Source organism: Setaria italica, chromosome IX (assembly GCF_000263155.2).
Source record: "Setaria italica strain Yugu1 chromosome IX, Setaria_italica_v2.0, whole genome shotgun sequence".
NCBI classification, from domain to species: domain Eukaryota; kingdom Viridiplantae; phylum Streptophyta; class Magnoliopsida; order Poales; family Poaceae; genus Setaria; species Setaria italica.
The window spans coordinates 25,606,677-25,622,023 of record NC_028458.1 but is presented as its reverse complement, the minus strand read 5'-3'; the positions used below and the strand labels follow the sequence as shown (position 1 = coordinate 25,622,023).

The 15,347-nt window shown below is 41.0% G+C and overlaps 1 protein-coding gene and 1 long non-coding RNA gene across 2 annotated transcripts; both read right to left on the bottom strand.

Annotated features, from left to right (window-relative positions):
• Positions 1-295: 295 nt before the first annotated feature.
• On the bottom strand, positions 296-5,886 carry LOC111255887. Its single transcript, XR_002676030.1, has 3 exons — positions 5,781-5,886; positions 1,058-1,148; positions 296-965 (listed from the first exon to the last, which is right to left on the bottom strand). It is a non-coding gene; the product is annotated as an uncharacterized LOC111255887 (long non-coding RNA).
• Positions 5,887-10,850: 4,964 nt separating this feature from the next.
• Positions 10,851-14,976, bottom strand: LOC101761474 (WAT1-related protein At4g08290). The gene is made up of 7 exons (XM_004983232.3): positions 14,704-14,976; positions 12,546-12,608; positions 12,336-12,452; positions 11,991-12,231; positions 11,676-11,834; positions 11,400-11,551; positions 10,851-11,298 (listed from the first exon to the last, which is right to left on the bottom strand). The coding sequence occupies exons 1-7, from the start codon at positions 14,892-14,894 to the stop codon at positions 11,127-11,129; spliced, it is 1,095 nt and encodes a 364-aa protein (XP_004983289.1). The 5' UTR covers positions 14,895-14,976; the 3' UTR covers positions 10,851-11,126.
• Positions 14,977-15,347: the final 371 nt, after the last annotated feature.

The window sequence follows — 15,347 nt, the reverse complement described above, 5'->3', positions numbered from 1 at the left end:
ATGCCAACATAAACATGGCCATTGAGCCGATGCCATAGCATAGATCAACTAAGCTATACATGGTATACGCACACAGAGTATGTACTATAGTATGGTCTAAAGCTACACATGAGAGTATATAAGCCAATACTACGATAGCAAGGGTATACAGCTAGCATACAAGCATATAAGCCTAGCATATCAACATAGCAAGGATATAAGACTAACTCATACATATAAGAACCAAGCACAACACTATATAAAGAAGATGAATACTTTGAATAGAATAAAGTCAACCTAGGAATGTAAGATACAAGAGACATACCCTAGACTCCAAGAAGACCAAGAACCTTGAAGTAGAGCTACTCTAGCCTAACTCCACTAACTTTAAAACTAAGAGGGAGAGAGTGATTCAACTTGTGGTGTGTGTAAGAATGGAGGGGGTGCCTCTATATTTATAGGAGCTTGGAGGCGGTTCTGCTAAGGAATCTTCGGGGAATATCCCATAACTGACGTAGGGGCCCCGTCAACCATTGCTACACATGAGCTAGAGATGAGAGGAGCCAAGGGTGATTCGGCCAGTTCGGCCGACCCCCTGTGGGCTCGCCTCGCAACCGCCTTTCTCCGGGTGACTGCCTGGTGGCTCCCAATGGCGGTTGTGTGCGTTATCCAGTGGTTTGAGGAACTTGTGGTAGTTTGTGGGCCTTTCAATCCATGGGATGAATATGTGGCAACCTCACACTTTGTGCTTTCTTCACCTGCAACCAAATATTCTCCAAGGACAAGTGGAACTACATTATTCTTAACTAAATATGCGTGTAAGAAATGCCAACCTCCTTTATCCTTGAGCATATTGACAGTCATATTTTGTACTTAACAACCATCAACAAGTCCCCCAAGCTAGCTCTTTGCTCATCTCGAGCAAATGCTAAGACTTAGTGAAAGGATCTTGTATGTCGACTAGAGGGGCGGGTGAATAGTCAAACCTGAAATTTATCGCAATCGAAAACACTTTTGTCAGCAACTTCCGGAGTTTCAGCAGATTTCTATGGAATCTCCGCAACATAAAAAACCCCACCAAGGTGAACGATGCCCTCAACGAGTTCTAGCACAAACCAAACTTGGACATGCACTTCTTTAGATGATTTGCAGCAAGTTGAAAAAGGTCCCTGCACACAAAAAAGCACACCCAAGTAAATCAAAGCGGAAACACAAATAAATGTTAGAATTGAACAAGTGAGGCAAACTAATATAGAGACTCAAGGATTTGTTTATCTAAAGTTTAGATTCACCATCGTGAATCCTACATCTCCGTTGAGGAACTCTTTAGGATATGAGTTTTTTTCAACTCCCTTCCAATGAGTTGGGTTGCACTCGACCGCTTCCCTATTTCCACTAGATGATCTTTTCCCTTGCGGAGGCAAGATCGCAGTCCTCACAAACTTCCCGCTACTCACCACACCTTGGGAGTTAGCCGGCGACGCCTAGCCATCTAGGAGGCTTCACCTCCAAGTGTAACAAATGGTTCACAAGTTGCTTTGACGTCATCCACAAGTGCTCAAGCTACGGATTGCTCATAGGTGCTCTCTAATGCTCACACACAATCTCACTCTCTACCCAACTCTAGGACTTATAAAGAATTACCCAAATATCACAAAAGAGAGGTTGGAGAGACCTCCACTAGTGTTAGAAAGGCTTCTGCATGCTCTAGGTCCAGCAAACAACAGCAGCCCCTCAAGGAAGAGCTCAAGGGGTATAAATACCCCAAGACAAAGACACTAGCCTTTAGCTGGTTTTCGAACAAACTAGCCGTTACCCCATGTCAAAGCCAGAAACCGACCAAGCCAGTTTTGGCTGAGTTAGTGCACTTCAGGACTTCTCTCAAGGCTTATCTCACATGGGTCAACTATGAGCACTTTTGGTTTTGTCAATTAAACAATGTTGCATCCTTCTAGGTAGTATAGCATACACTACCTAGATTTTAGGGCTAATGTCACAGAAATAGTTGCAACGACACAAAAATATGTTGCATTACATTGGTGTTATTGCAACCATTTTGTAATTTAGTTACAAAACATTGATGCCCTCGCCAGTACCTAAAAACTAGTTGTGAATAGACAAGCTTTATGCCACAATTATGTTGCGGTTGTCATAATATTTGTTTTTGTTGCAATATGTAAGGGTTACTACCACCAAATTTAGAGTCATTGCGATTAGTAAAAGATATTCCCACATAATATTTTGTGTTGCATTACATGTGTCTATATTGCGATGAAATATAGCGGTTGCATGAAAGAAAATGCTATTGCCACCAAATATTTCTGTTGGTATATGGTGGTTTAGTTTGTTGCAATACATGTGGCTACACTGCAACCAAATACTAAGTAGTTGCATGAAAGAAGATGCTATTGCCACAAAATATTTCTGTTGATATATAGCGGTGTAGTTTGTTGCAATAAATCAGTGATTTGCCACAAAATTTATTTCATGGGCTTTACATTATGTGTGGACCCATATAAACAATGCCTAGATCAAGGTAGGGGAAAGAAGAGAAGTCTCGGTCTGACTCTATTCTCGGGAGATCCATCTTCATTGGTGGCACCGTCATTTCTCGCACGAGGCACGAGGAGGTACGCACACCATCGTCTCTATTTACTGCGGCTGGCAGGCCTGGCGTGTGCGAATGCATGCAGCTGGTGGTCAATTTTTGCATGAAAAGAGAGGGAAGGGACAACAGCAAAAGAGTTAGCAGGAGTAAGAAGACGTATAGATCTAGTGATATCTCTAGTTTTTTAGACCTTGTAAATTAGAGAAAAAAATCATATTGGTGCATAGGAATTTATAAGTTTCCTTTAGGATCAAGATTTGCAAATTTAGTCATTGTGATTTAGGAGATATGGTGTGTCATGGCAAGCAGACCTCTTTTTAGTCAAAATTGGGTCGCCTTCATTAAGTAAACATGTCACCTCCCGCTAATTTAGGTGAACAGGCGTGCTTGTTAGGTTTTTCAGCCACACGCAACACTTTAATTATGACTTTGATTTATGTGAAATTGCCTCTAATGACCTTTGATTTATGCTTCCTGATAACCTGGTTACACCCTTCAATTAATGCAGTTCACCATTTACCTCATGTTAGATGCTTGAATTTTGACAAACCAGAGTGCTTATTTTCAAAACAATGGAGTATTTTGTCCCAGTTTATTGTGAGACGAATGGGCATTTATTTTTCCAATTTTTTGTTTTCAAATTTATATCCAATGATCTCTATGTCCAGCCATGGAGTTCTATTTATTTCTGTTGAGAACATCAACGAATTGTGACATCCCTAGTAATTAAGAGGATAAATCAAAGAAACATCAAGAGAAATTAAGGAAGGGATTAGAAACAAATCAAATTGCTAAGTGTTTAGATTCAAAAACATCTCAAAACTTCTAAGTGTTAAAAACATCTCTAAATGGTACTCAATTTGATAGGAAATAAAAATAGATTTTTATATAAGAACTCAATTTTGGCTGATACAAAAGTGGTAGAACTTTTCAAACTGAACAACTCTCATAAGTAGCACTTTTTCTGATTTTGAGGACAAGGTGTTCAAAAATTAGGTCAAATTAAATTCAAGTCAAATTCAAAATCAATTTGGACCAGCGTTCCAGCAAAGTTCCAACAACTTTATCTCCAAATCCAGCTAGTTTTTCATCCATCAGCCTTTGTAGAAGTTGGAGCCTGTAGTTTGGTCTCAAACTTTTGAATTTGGAGTTTTTGCTACTCAGTTCAAAATTTTGGAGAAAAATCGCACCGAAGGCAGCGCCTTTATGCGCCACACGCGAGCGCCATGTGCGCCAGAGCAGGGTCACTGCATGCGGCGAACACGCCGTCACCACGTGGCGTCACCTGCCTGGCTCCGCCCCGTCGCCCAACCGCTGGCGACGACAAGACAACATGAGCCTAGCTGCTGCTCACTCAGCGCGCGCATGATTCCTCCCTACGCATGGCGAATCCTTGCCGACCAACCCAACGTGCGTGCCCCGTGCGCCCGCGCGCCGGACGCCATCATCGGCCAGTCGTGCGCCACCCCCTCTTGCCGCCAGCGTCGGCCTGCCCAATGCGCTGAGAGCTCATCCTAGACGTCACCTTATCCTCCCGCTGCTTTGCCGCTATAAAAGGGCCATGCCCAGACTCGCCAGCGCCACCCCTTCACCCCCACACCAAGCTCCGTCGAGCACCATTAGAGCCCCTCCGTCAAGGTCCCCCTTCCGAGCCACACCACCGCCACACGAACCCTCCTTCGCGCCACCAGATCCACACCCCACCTTCCCAGCCCTTCCCTAGCCATCTCCACCGTCACCTTCGCCAGAGACGAAGCACCCGAGTTGTGCCCGGAGCTCCGCCATCGAGCCCCCTTGCTGAACCTCCTCCGCCCTCAACCCTACAGCCCAAGACCTCTGGTGAGCTCCTCAACACTCCCCCGCCATTGTCCCGCAACCCCGCGGCGGCTCCTTGCTGGATTGCGCCGCCTCGCCGCCGGCCGGACGCCGAGGATCACATTGCAAGACCGAAAGTAGTTCCAGGGTCTTAGGCATAAAATAGATGGGCCTCGTTGTGAAAGTTTCAAAAGATCTAAGGACCTAATCATGAAACTTTTTTTTCCTTTTTGGTTTTAAATTGATTAAAATGGCTGAAACTTGGGAATATCTAAGAAATTGTAGAAAAATGAGAAAAATATGAAACTAGTTATGTTGAGGTCCTGATGAAGTCTAGTTTAAATTAAAAATGTTTATGTGCATGTTAATTTCCTGTATCTAGTGCTATGATTTATTTTGTATAAAAGCCATTAAATACTTTATAAGTCATATAGTGGTCTGAAAATTGTGAAACCAATTTTGTTAGCTTCCTTTTAACATGTATGTTCCATACCTACAACTTGTGTTAGTAGAGTCTATGGTGTTCATACTGATCTAAATCAAAATGCTTAATTACTCTCTTAATATTGTTATTTGCATGATAATTAGTGAAAAATGGATAAAAATGCAAAATAAATTTTGCTAGATTCTTGATGCTCATGCCTGCTAGTAAAAATACTTGTTCCTATGAAATATGTGTTTTCTAATGCTTAATGAAATACATGTTGTTTAATCTCCTTATTATACAATAAAGAGATGTCGTGCTTATAAAATCTTGCGAAATTCACAGTAGCTTATGTTTGTGTTGGATTCCCTTCTGTAAAATTTGTGGAACCAAACTGATACTAGAACTCTAGTTAAAAATCATTCTTCATGATCTGCAATTTAACACTGTTTGATTTTTACTAAATTCTGGAGATGTCAACTTCATCTCAATTTTTTACAATAGATATCTTGTGTAGGGGGAAAGCTCATGTAAAAATTTCATGTCCATAACTTAAACTCCCTGAAACATTTATTCATGTTGCATGCTAGTTTAATCATTAATAATAAGTACTATTAGGATTTGTAGGCTCCCAAAATGGTTATTTATGTTTTGTCATCAGTAACATGATCCTTCCTAAAGAGTTGCTAAACAGTACCGACATGACACCACCTTTTGTCTTTTGAATACTAAGTTCTTAGAATCAGATATATGTATACAATCACCATCAAAGTAAAGGCTATGTTTTCTTTCCAACCAACCCTGTTTTATGAAGAAAAGAAATGTTACAAACTTGTCTAGGTGAATGTGGTTGAAATTGCACCCTATGCTTCTGCAATGATTACGAATTGCAATCTACATCATGAACGGTTATAAATGAAATCTTATGCATATGCATCTCGTGTAGAAGCTAACCTCGCTGACGTCATGTACGAGTTGATCCCGGAAGTTGAAGAAGAACAGTCTACTGCTGTATTGAACCTGATCGAAACAACTCAAGACCCGAGCCAAGCTTCGGAAGAGCCCCAGCCTAACATAGGACAAGAAGGCAAGCCCCGGAGCATAACCCTGGATTCCAAATTATGTAATACTTATGTTACTTATGTTTGTGCATTAAGTTCATAGGAGTTGCTTGAAACCTTAGTTGCATGTTCCTAGTACCCATTTTAGGACTACTAGCATGATAAGTCGTTTAATTGCTATGCTAAATAGGAACATGGTAAAAGTCAAGTGATTTCCTGTCACTCGCGAGCTATACGAGTTGCTTGTTATTGGAATCATAAAGTTTACGGGTAGGGCCTGGTAATATGTTCTGAAATGGTGGATGCCCCATTTGTTTAGAGGAAAACTGCTAAGGTCGAAATGTGTTAGAGTTGTGGTCAAGTGTTTGAACATACTAAACACATACCGAGTATGGGATCGGGAAGCCTAGTACCTGATTGAACCGAAGCGTGGACATAGTCCCTACTCTCTCTGGAACCGGGTTCCCCTGATGCATCATGTGGGTACAAGTGTAGCCTCGGTACGGCATCGTTCCGGGACTGTTGGGGCATTGTATCCAAGGGAAGTAGACCTTGGAAACATGCTGGCGATTGATGGAAACGGTTGATATATGTGAACCCAGAATGGTACGTATATGTCGTGTGTTTAGGTTCACCTTCCAAGGTTAATAAATTCGAGTCGAATCATCTACTTCTCATAGTTTGGGACTGCTTGACCGCCTTTCTGCACTGAGTAAGAACCAACAAGAATGATGTTTAATATTGATGCTTGATTCAATTGCTTGTTCTACCATGCTTGCTTAGACTAGGTGCCTACCTAGAATGGTTAATCAACTAAAACTTGATGCTAAAACTTGCAAGTAAGGATCCACTTTAGAAGCTTTTGGCAAAACAAACGCATCAGCTAAAAAGCCTTGCATTTCTAGGAGTCGGTGGATTAGATACCACTTGATGGGTAAGTCTTGCGAAGTATTAGTATACTCAGCCTTGCTTATGGCTATGTTTTCAGGTAATGTTGATATTGATGATGTGGTTGCTAGTGTTACTTGGCCGTACCACCTCCCTTCGGGATGGATGGTTGAATAGGACCCGTCCTCGGTGGGCGAGGATCGTGGTGAGTGATATTATGAATGGCTTCACCATGGTATCATGTATCGACGTTAGATCTATCATTTATTTCCGCTGCTTTTGAACTTTGAAGCTACTTTATGCATTGAAACTCGGTTTGTAATAATTAATTTGGGACCTATGTAATATTTTATCTAGATTTTTGTAATCTCTGGGCTCATCTTCGTACCAGTGATGTATGCTTGTTTCGATCGGAAATACGTGGTTGTATCGGGTGAAACCCGACAGACTACCATTTTGATCCGATTAAAGTGTTTGTTCGCATCTGAGGCGATGTTTAGCACAGTTTAGCCGGGTTAATTTGGGTGGTCTGCCCACACGAATGTCTATAGTACCAACCAAAATATACACAATGCAAGACAAATAATATGATAACTATATACTGGAGCCATCTCAACCTGTAAACTATGTCTATTGAGAAATTCAGTAGATGCAGGCGACACTATGTCTACTAATAATTCGCGAACAAATGCATCTTATAACTAACTAACTCTGCTAGTGTTTCTCATTGCTTTGGGCGATGGTAGGGCTACAATTGAATGGCAAAACTGAACTTCGCTGAGGACACTGCACAGTAGTGCATATAGACTATTGAATGGCATTGTTCAGAGTTCCACAGCATATCTGAACCTTAGTTACTGGTCCTCACTGTGATTATCAAGTGTGATACACTATCGATTGTTTGTGCTTTCTACCTCTCTCGTTCTGTTCTTACCAATTTGTGTGTCATTCATTGTGCCGTAGTGAACATTGAATTAACAAAAACCGTAGCTCGTCACTTATTACTCTATCAATGTCCATCATCAGAGATGCAACATCGAGCCTAGACCATATCACAACACTTGTTCTAAGAATGTTTATCAATTTTATGGAAGAGTAAAGTAGTTGAAGTTGTTAATCACTTATTCAAAGGTTTAAAAAATCTTGAAAGAGTAGTGACGGTGATCTATGAACATTCTATGTGCCTGACTCGAGTATGACCCCCTAGGTCTTTCAAACCACGAAATGCTGAATACAAGGATTAATTGTAGCCCTACCATCCCTCTATAACTCGTAGTTGAAGCACTTGGATCGTTGCCGTATAAAATTCAATGTAATGTCACATTTAAAAATTCCAGTTCAGGTTCTCAACAGCCATCGTCAGGCAAGACCAAAGCGCATGAAACTTAGGACTACAATCTTTAGCCTTCCCTCCCAAAAAATTCCGGAAACATGAAAACCCGGCTCAATTTTTCCCACCAGAGTCCAAAACACACGTTAATAAAACATCCCTACCCCCTAAACTCGCATACTAATCTAATCACAGAGGGAGAGGAGGCATCGGTGGTTCATTCTTTTCTACGATGGCAGCTACTTATACCAGGACGCCGACTGGTACGCTGCCGGCCATCGGAGACCCCGACCTCACCGGCAGCTGCTACCTTGATCTGGACAAAGGAGGGGCCAATGATCCTCCCCCAGCCACGTAAGTTATCATCCCCTATCCAGCAACGACGGCTGCTATCTTGATCTGGATGCAAGTACCTGCGCCTAGGGCCCCAATTAATCTCATTTTGGATCTGCTGAGTATTAACATTAGGGTTATAGAGAAGACTCAGGATTTATACGGTTACCCCTTGCCGAACTACGAGAGGGCCGGCGTTCCTCTCATCCATCGTCCTGCTGAATCTATCTAGGGTTTATATGTTTTGTTTCATCTGCTGACCTATTAGTGTTTTGTTTTCCATCTGTTTCTCAGTCTTGTATTGCTCTTGTCTAAATTGTTTGTCATCCGCCATCAGAGTCATTGTTTGACTGGAAAATCAACAATTTTTTGTTAGCCCTTGAGTTCAATTCGTAAAACACATCCAATCTCTCACTATTACTTTGTCCATTTTGAGATGTGGTCACTAGAGTACACAGTTCAGATATGATGGGCTCTTGTTAAAACAATAATTATGTCAGAACCATTAGACTTTCTGAATATCATAGTCACCATAGTAAAGCTAATATGTTTAGTCCACTACAGTACAAGTCCCTAATGCCAAGCCCTCATAATTTGTTGCAAGTTAGCAACAATGTCGTATGTGATCATATCATCATGTTAAACTATTAACTTTTTTTCAATATATATTTATGCAGGATGACGGGTGAGGTATGGACTCTATACTTCAACTGCGAGGGGCACCTCACCTCTAGGAAATGAAAAATATAATCTTGAAATTGATAGGGCTGATATATCATTTTACAATTTGTTTCGAATGAAATAAAAGTTGCACATCAGAGGGATTACTTGTACTACAAGCAGCGATGTGGAAGAGATGTTGCATCTCTACAGGTGGTTGATAAATGCTAACGGTTGAGAAAAGTGCTACTAAAACTCCAGCTTCTAAGGCGACATGAAGTCTTTCTCAAAACAAGAAATATATTTATACACATCAACTGATAAATGCTGCTACAAAACATGTACGGTTTTCGGACAAGGTTGATGTTCCCTTGGTGCAGTTAATCTAGTTCAAGTACTATAACAAGAATGTTGCACAGTATGCTAGAGAGTAGTATGCTAGAGAGGTAGGATCCTTCTGGTGCAAAGATGTCTTGAGGCTCAATGTGATGTATAAAGGAATATAGCATGGTGCACCATTGGAGATGGCTCCACCTTCTTATTTTTGGATGACCTCTAGTCTGATGGCTTTCTCTGAGCTTAGTACCCTCTATTCATTTTTCTGCCAATCCAAACATCTCGGTGAAACAGATCATGAAAATGGAGGATTTAGTCTCACTCTTTAACCTACGTCTATCTGAGCAGGCTCTGCAGGAGTTTCACATGTTGCAAACCCAGCTACATCACGGAAATTTTACGGTTCGGCATTTACTCATCTGCAAGTACCAGCAACTTTAATGGATATGGAAGTCAAAATGTACACAAAGACTGAAGTTCTTTGCATGGCTGATTTAGACTGGACACAAAGATCATGCTGTAGCGTCGACATTTCAACGTATAACAAGATGTCAACTGCTTGCTATGCGATGATCAGTGTGAGGAAGACATAAGACACCTATTTTTCGAGTGTCTGTGTGCACTGTCATGGTAACAGAAGATTGGTTTCCATTAGAATAACATACCTTGCATAGATGAAAGTCTATCAGTGGCAACAAACAATTTACAACTCCCTTTCTTCAAAAAAATATTGGTTATAGCAGCATGGGACCTATGGAATGTATGGAATGGCAAGATGTTTGAGGGGCCCAGAGCTACTATGAACATTTGGACTGTGCGATTCAAAGAGCAAATCCTTCAACTCAACTCCATCAAGTTAAGGACGATTTTAAACCAATATTGATCCAATTGCTACAGTATATATATTTTAATATAAACATCCCCTGCCGCCTACTCTCTCCCTCTTTCGTTGTAAGTAACTTTCTCCATATATACTCTTGTTTGAAAATGTAGTATTGTCAGGAACTCCCCGCAGTTTTCACTTAAAAAATAAATATATTATCACTCAATCATCAAAATTATAATTAATAAAAAATTAGGGTCATATTTTTAACATTAGGATTAATCTTATATTGAAGTTGGGAGCACGTGGATTAGGTTCGGCTTGAAATAGTTGGAGCGCTGCACAGTTTACCGGTGGAATGTCCCTGACTCCTGTTGCTAGCATGGCTTTTCTGCTAGGCTTCTTGGCTCATTTAGCTCGTGAGCAGCTCGAGACAGTTCATTAAATTGAATGAGCTAAAGTCCTAGCTTGGCTTGTTAGCAAAACACGTCGAAGGCAAGTCCAGCAGAGCCGAGCTACAGAGCCATGAGCTTTTCATCTGAGCCTAGTTCCCGGCATTAAACTTTTCGGCAATCATTGGTCAACAGCGAGGCTTTACAAAATGAAATGAGGGAGCAGCTAGTGCTTCTTTTATGATCATTAATCATTATATCTCGACAAAATTACACATATAGTCGTTTTATTTTACTGTGCACAATAAATTTGCATAATGAGCCATATATAGACGCCAAAAATTACGTCTTGCACAGGAATTAGGCGACCACGGAACATATACTATTACATGCTAACAGTACTAGACACCCACACACGGGCACACAAAGTCAGAGTGGTTGACTCAAACTTTCCTTGCTATGCCGCTTCAGTAACAGCTAAATATTGCCGAGACTGCTCATTTTGTTCACGTCGGTAGTTGAGAATGGTAACTCAAAAGTCCTGTGCTTCTCAAAATTGTTTTCTGCATCATTTCCATTCACATGGTCCTTGTTCTTGCCCCATATCAGCGCATAGAGGCCAAAAACAATTACTGTCGCACCGATTAGCCTATATGTGGGCAATCAAATTAACTAAGATGCTATAGTTTTTTCCTTTTAAAATTACGCATTAAAAAGACAACGTAGTTAGTCTAGGATCAGAAAATATACCTGCCTAAAGTGACCACCTCGGAGAGAATGATGGAACCTAGCAGAGTCACTATGATCATGCAGAGTGGGCTAAACGCTGTTACAAACACTGGCCCCCTCTCCTTGATCACTATTCCTTGCACGTAGTAAGCAACACCCGAACACATTATGCCCTGCACCAATGAGCAACAGACGATTATTCGTCCATTACATATAGAGCCATGTATACTTATTAACTAATGACAGGTATGACCTGCAAAAATTGGATGGAAACTTGACCACTTTACCAATACTTACAGAGTATATGGCCGTGAAGAGTCTCATGTCAAACCCGATGGACCAAGTCTTAGTGTCACGCTCCATGACTAGAGCGACTGCGCCACTCTCCGTGGCGCCCAGTGCGCAAATCAGAGTGGTCAAGGAGAGCTCAGATGGGTAACTCCTCAACGTGTATGACTGAAACATTATCGGGTGACTTAGTAACACAGTACAATCTTTTTCAAAGAAGCGTAAAACAAGTCCCAAGTCCCAACAGGTCGTTCAAAATATTGTATCTACAGTAAAAATCACATGACATCCTAAATATAGGTGCCAGGAATTTTAGTTAATTACTTGGAGTATGAAGAAGGCAGACCAGCAGAAGCAGCTTAACAGGATCATGAAGGTGCCCATGAGCCAGTGGCCGCCGTTGTGGGCACCACTGTCGGAGACAGCGTGGCTGACGTCCTTGGTCCATGGAAAGTTGACGATGGGGCCCTTGAAAAGTATCATGAGCAGCGCTCCCCCAACTGTTATGGCCGTGCCAGCAATCTTAGCCTGGCTACGTCGCTCCTTGATGTTTATTCTCTCCATCCTTCATTGTCATATGCAACAAGCAATGTTAGCATATATGTTTTCTTGCTAACCAGAGGGGAATACATTTATGAATGTTTGTATGTCCTTAAATTGTAGCTTCACCTGAGTATTATCGCATTTACAAAAGTTACAGCAGGCAATATGTTGGTTAGCGCCGAGGAGAAGCTTGCTGATGTGTTATTCACTCCCATGTAGATGAAGTTTTGGTCAAGCACGGGCCTTGATTAATTTACATATGAGTATAATTGTTAAATAAATGTAAATTATAAATTGAAAGACCATATAGAAATTGTGATGGTGTTGGTTCATTACTCGAGTAATCCCAAAGCAAGGATCTTGAAGAAGATTGAGAGGGTCATTTTGGGCCTTGTTTTCCTGTCATGGAAATAGATGGTACTGTTAACAATTAATGACCAATAGGCCGCATTCTTCCTTTCCTTTACCATATGACTTTAGTCAAAGTAAGAAAAGACAACGAGCTGACGTAGTATTGATAGTATTTGTTTTTCATTGAACGATAAGTAACCTGGACTCCGTACTAGTGTGCTTATTTTCCAGATTTTATTCTATAATTTAACCAAAGCTATTGTTTCAGTGGTAAGCAACATGCTCATTGATAGTGAGCCACCAGAGATGACTTCGTCAATCTCGAGTATCTACTAGTTTAGTCTCTCGAAGGTGTTCATAGGAGTACGCTTACGTGCGTACGTTCGTAGAGGGCGAGTGTGCGTGTGTGTTTGTGAACATCTGCACCTGTCATGTGTTTCGAAAAAAAGTAATCTAGCCGATGAGAGGAATTGCAATAATGAGAGCCACCAAAATCTGTTCTCTTTCTAACGAAAGTGAAATCAATTAATATTATATTTATCCTGGTTATTTTATTACGTACTTAAGCATATAGAACTTAATTTGAATAGCTTTTTGTACAATGTTTTATTTATTCTTTAGTTTACGTAATGCGTACTCTAAGTTAAATCTGGATCTCCATATTTGTTCTAGATCTTCTGAAACCTACTCGAGTTTTGAGGATGGTCTACAATTATAAAACTTACACGCTATAGACAATTGGCTACGAGATATACAATTGTTAACAGCACATATAACATTCAGGAGCCAAACCGCACAAGACATCTCGAATCAAAACGTTTGTATACCAAACAAATACTTAGGAATTTTACATGTGAAATTTTAAATCCACGTTGTGATAATCTATCCGCTGGAAAATAATAAAAGTAGTGGTACGTTCCCACATCGTGGTGTGTTTTTATTCTAATGCAGTCAAAAGTGGAACGATTCATATAAAAAATGAAATGGTGTACTTGGAGCATTATTGTTTCATGATTGTTGGCTGTGCTAAGTACTCATATAACCACCACGAGAAGGAGTCACATGCAAATACTCCCTCTATTCTTTTTGAAATGTCACATTAGATTGGTGCTAAATTAAACCACTACAAGATTTGAGACATTTGCCTAGAGATGCCCAGCAGGTGGCCAACAGGGCGGGCCTTTGTTCATCTGTACAACTGGTCTGCTTTTCCTGGTCGGGTCGGGAAATACTTGTTAGGGAATTCATCTTCACTCACAGGATATGGTCCAATTACACTTAAGCACCGTCACCCATTTGAAGTGAAAAATACTGATGAGTACATCTCCCCTTGCCAACTTAAAGAATCCTGTCGGTGAATGTTTGGAATCTAGTAGTGAACTTATCCAACTTTAATCAAATTTATAGAAAAATACAACAACATTTTGTTTCATTAAGTGCACCATGAAATATATTTTGATACTTCATATATTTGGTAGTATAGATGTTACATTTTTCTATAAATTTGATCAAAATTAGAGAAATTTGACTTAGAACAAACCTAAACCTAATGTGACGTTACAAAAAAGAGTAAATGCCAGCTGCATTTAAATGTAGCTTAGCATCAAACAGCCTCTCTTAATTCTTTGCGCTTAAATAGACCGGCAAATGATATCTAGCAGTGGGCCATTTATTACTTTAGAACTAATGGAGGGATTTCTTGATGGAAAATCATCTGGTATTTCGAATTTATGAATACAAGACGATAATTATGTTAAACAAGTCGACATTACTTAAATCCCTATCCTGTGATTAAGGGTATGAATTAACCACTCAAGACCTGACAAAAAATATAGTAGTATCATTTGCCTGAGACATTTACTTCGGCCAGGTTCCTAATTATTAATTAATAAATCTGAAGGCGCGTCGGCAACAAACAAAACAGTACCCACACTTACAGTTAACAACATAAAACACGCGAAAACAAATATGACAACAGAGACTTTCGGCCTTGTGGTAGTAGCAACTTTCGAGACCAGTATACTTGGCAATATATACATCTAATCGTCATGCATAACACGTACGTAGGTACATACCGCCATGTATGTATAACAAGGAAAGTGCATATCACTTTGCAATAAGAATGAATGGACGAATCAATCACCTCTCAAACCAGAGCGCGAACGGAGCCATTACAACGGCTGCAACCGCGTTCCGATAGACGACGAGGACATAGTGGCTCATTCCCTGACGCAGGGACGCGACGGAGATGAGGAACATCCCGGCGAAGCCGAACTGGAGAAAGACCATAGCCATGTAAGGCTTCACCTTCCTCCATGTCCCGGCAAGTTCCATGTGATCACCCTCCTCTTAAGCTACCTTTGTGCTACAGGTAACTGCCTCACCCTATATCGCTCTCTCACGCCTCTGGCCTTGCCTGCTTGACATGCAAACCCCCGGCACACATACTTATATACACACTCCACCTGTGGACGGCCAGCCAACGTTGCCCCACACGGCACTACCGTGGCTGCAGGTGGGTACTGAGTACTAACCAACCAACCCAGGGTTTGTGGTTACCAGTTCTCTCCAAACATTGCTACGTTATCTGCAAAGGCTAAAGCGAGATCCCAAAGTTGACAAAGCCGGCCGGCCCAGTAATCTTCTGCTGCTTCTGCTCCTGATGATGGCGTTGCGGACGCACGTGTGCAGAGTATTTTGGGTCATCCAATCTGATCACGCAACTCTCATAAATCGGGAAAGATAACAACACCACTACTACACCACCACTAAATTGGGAAAGATAAC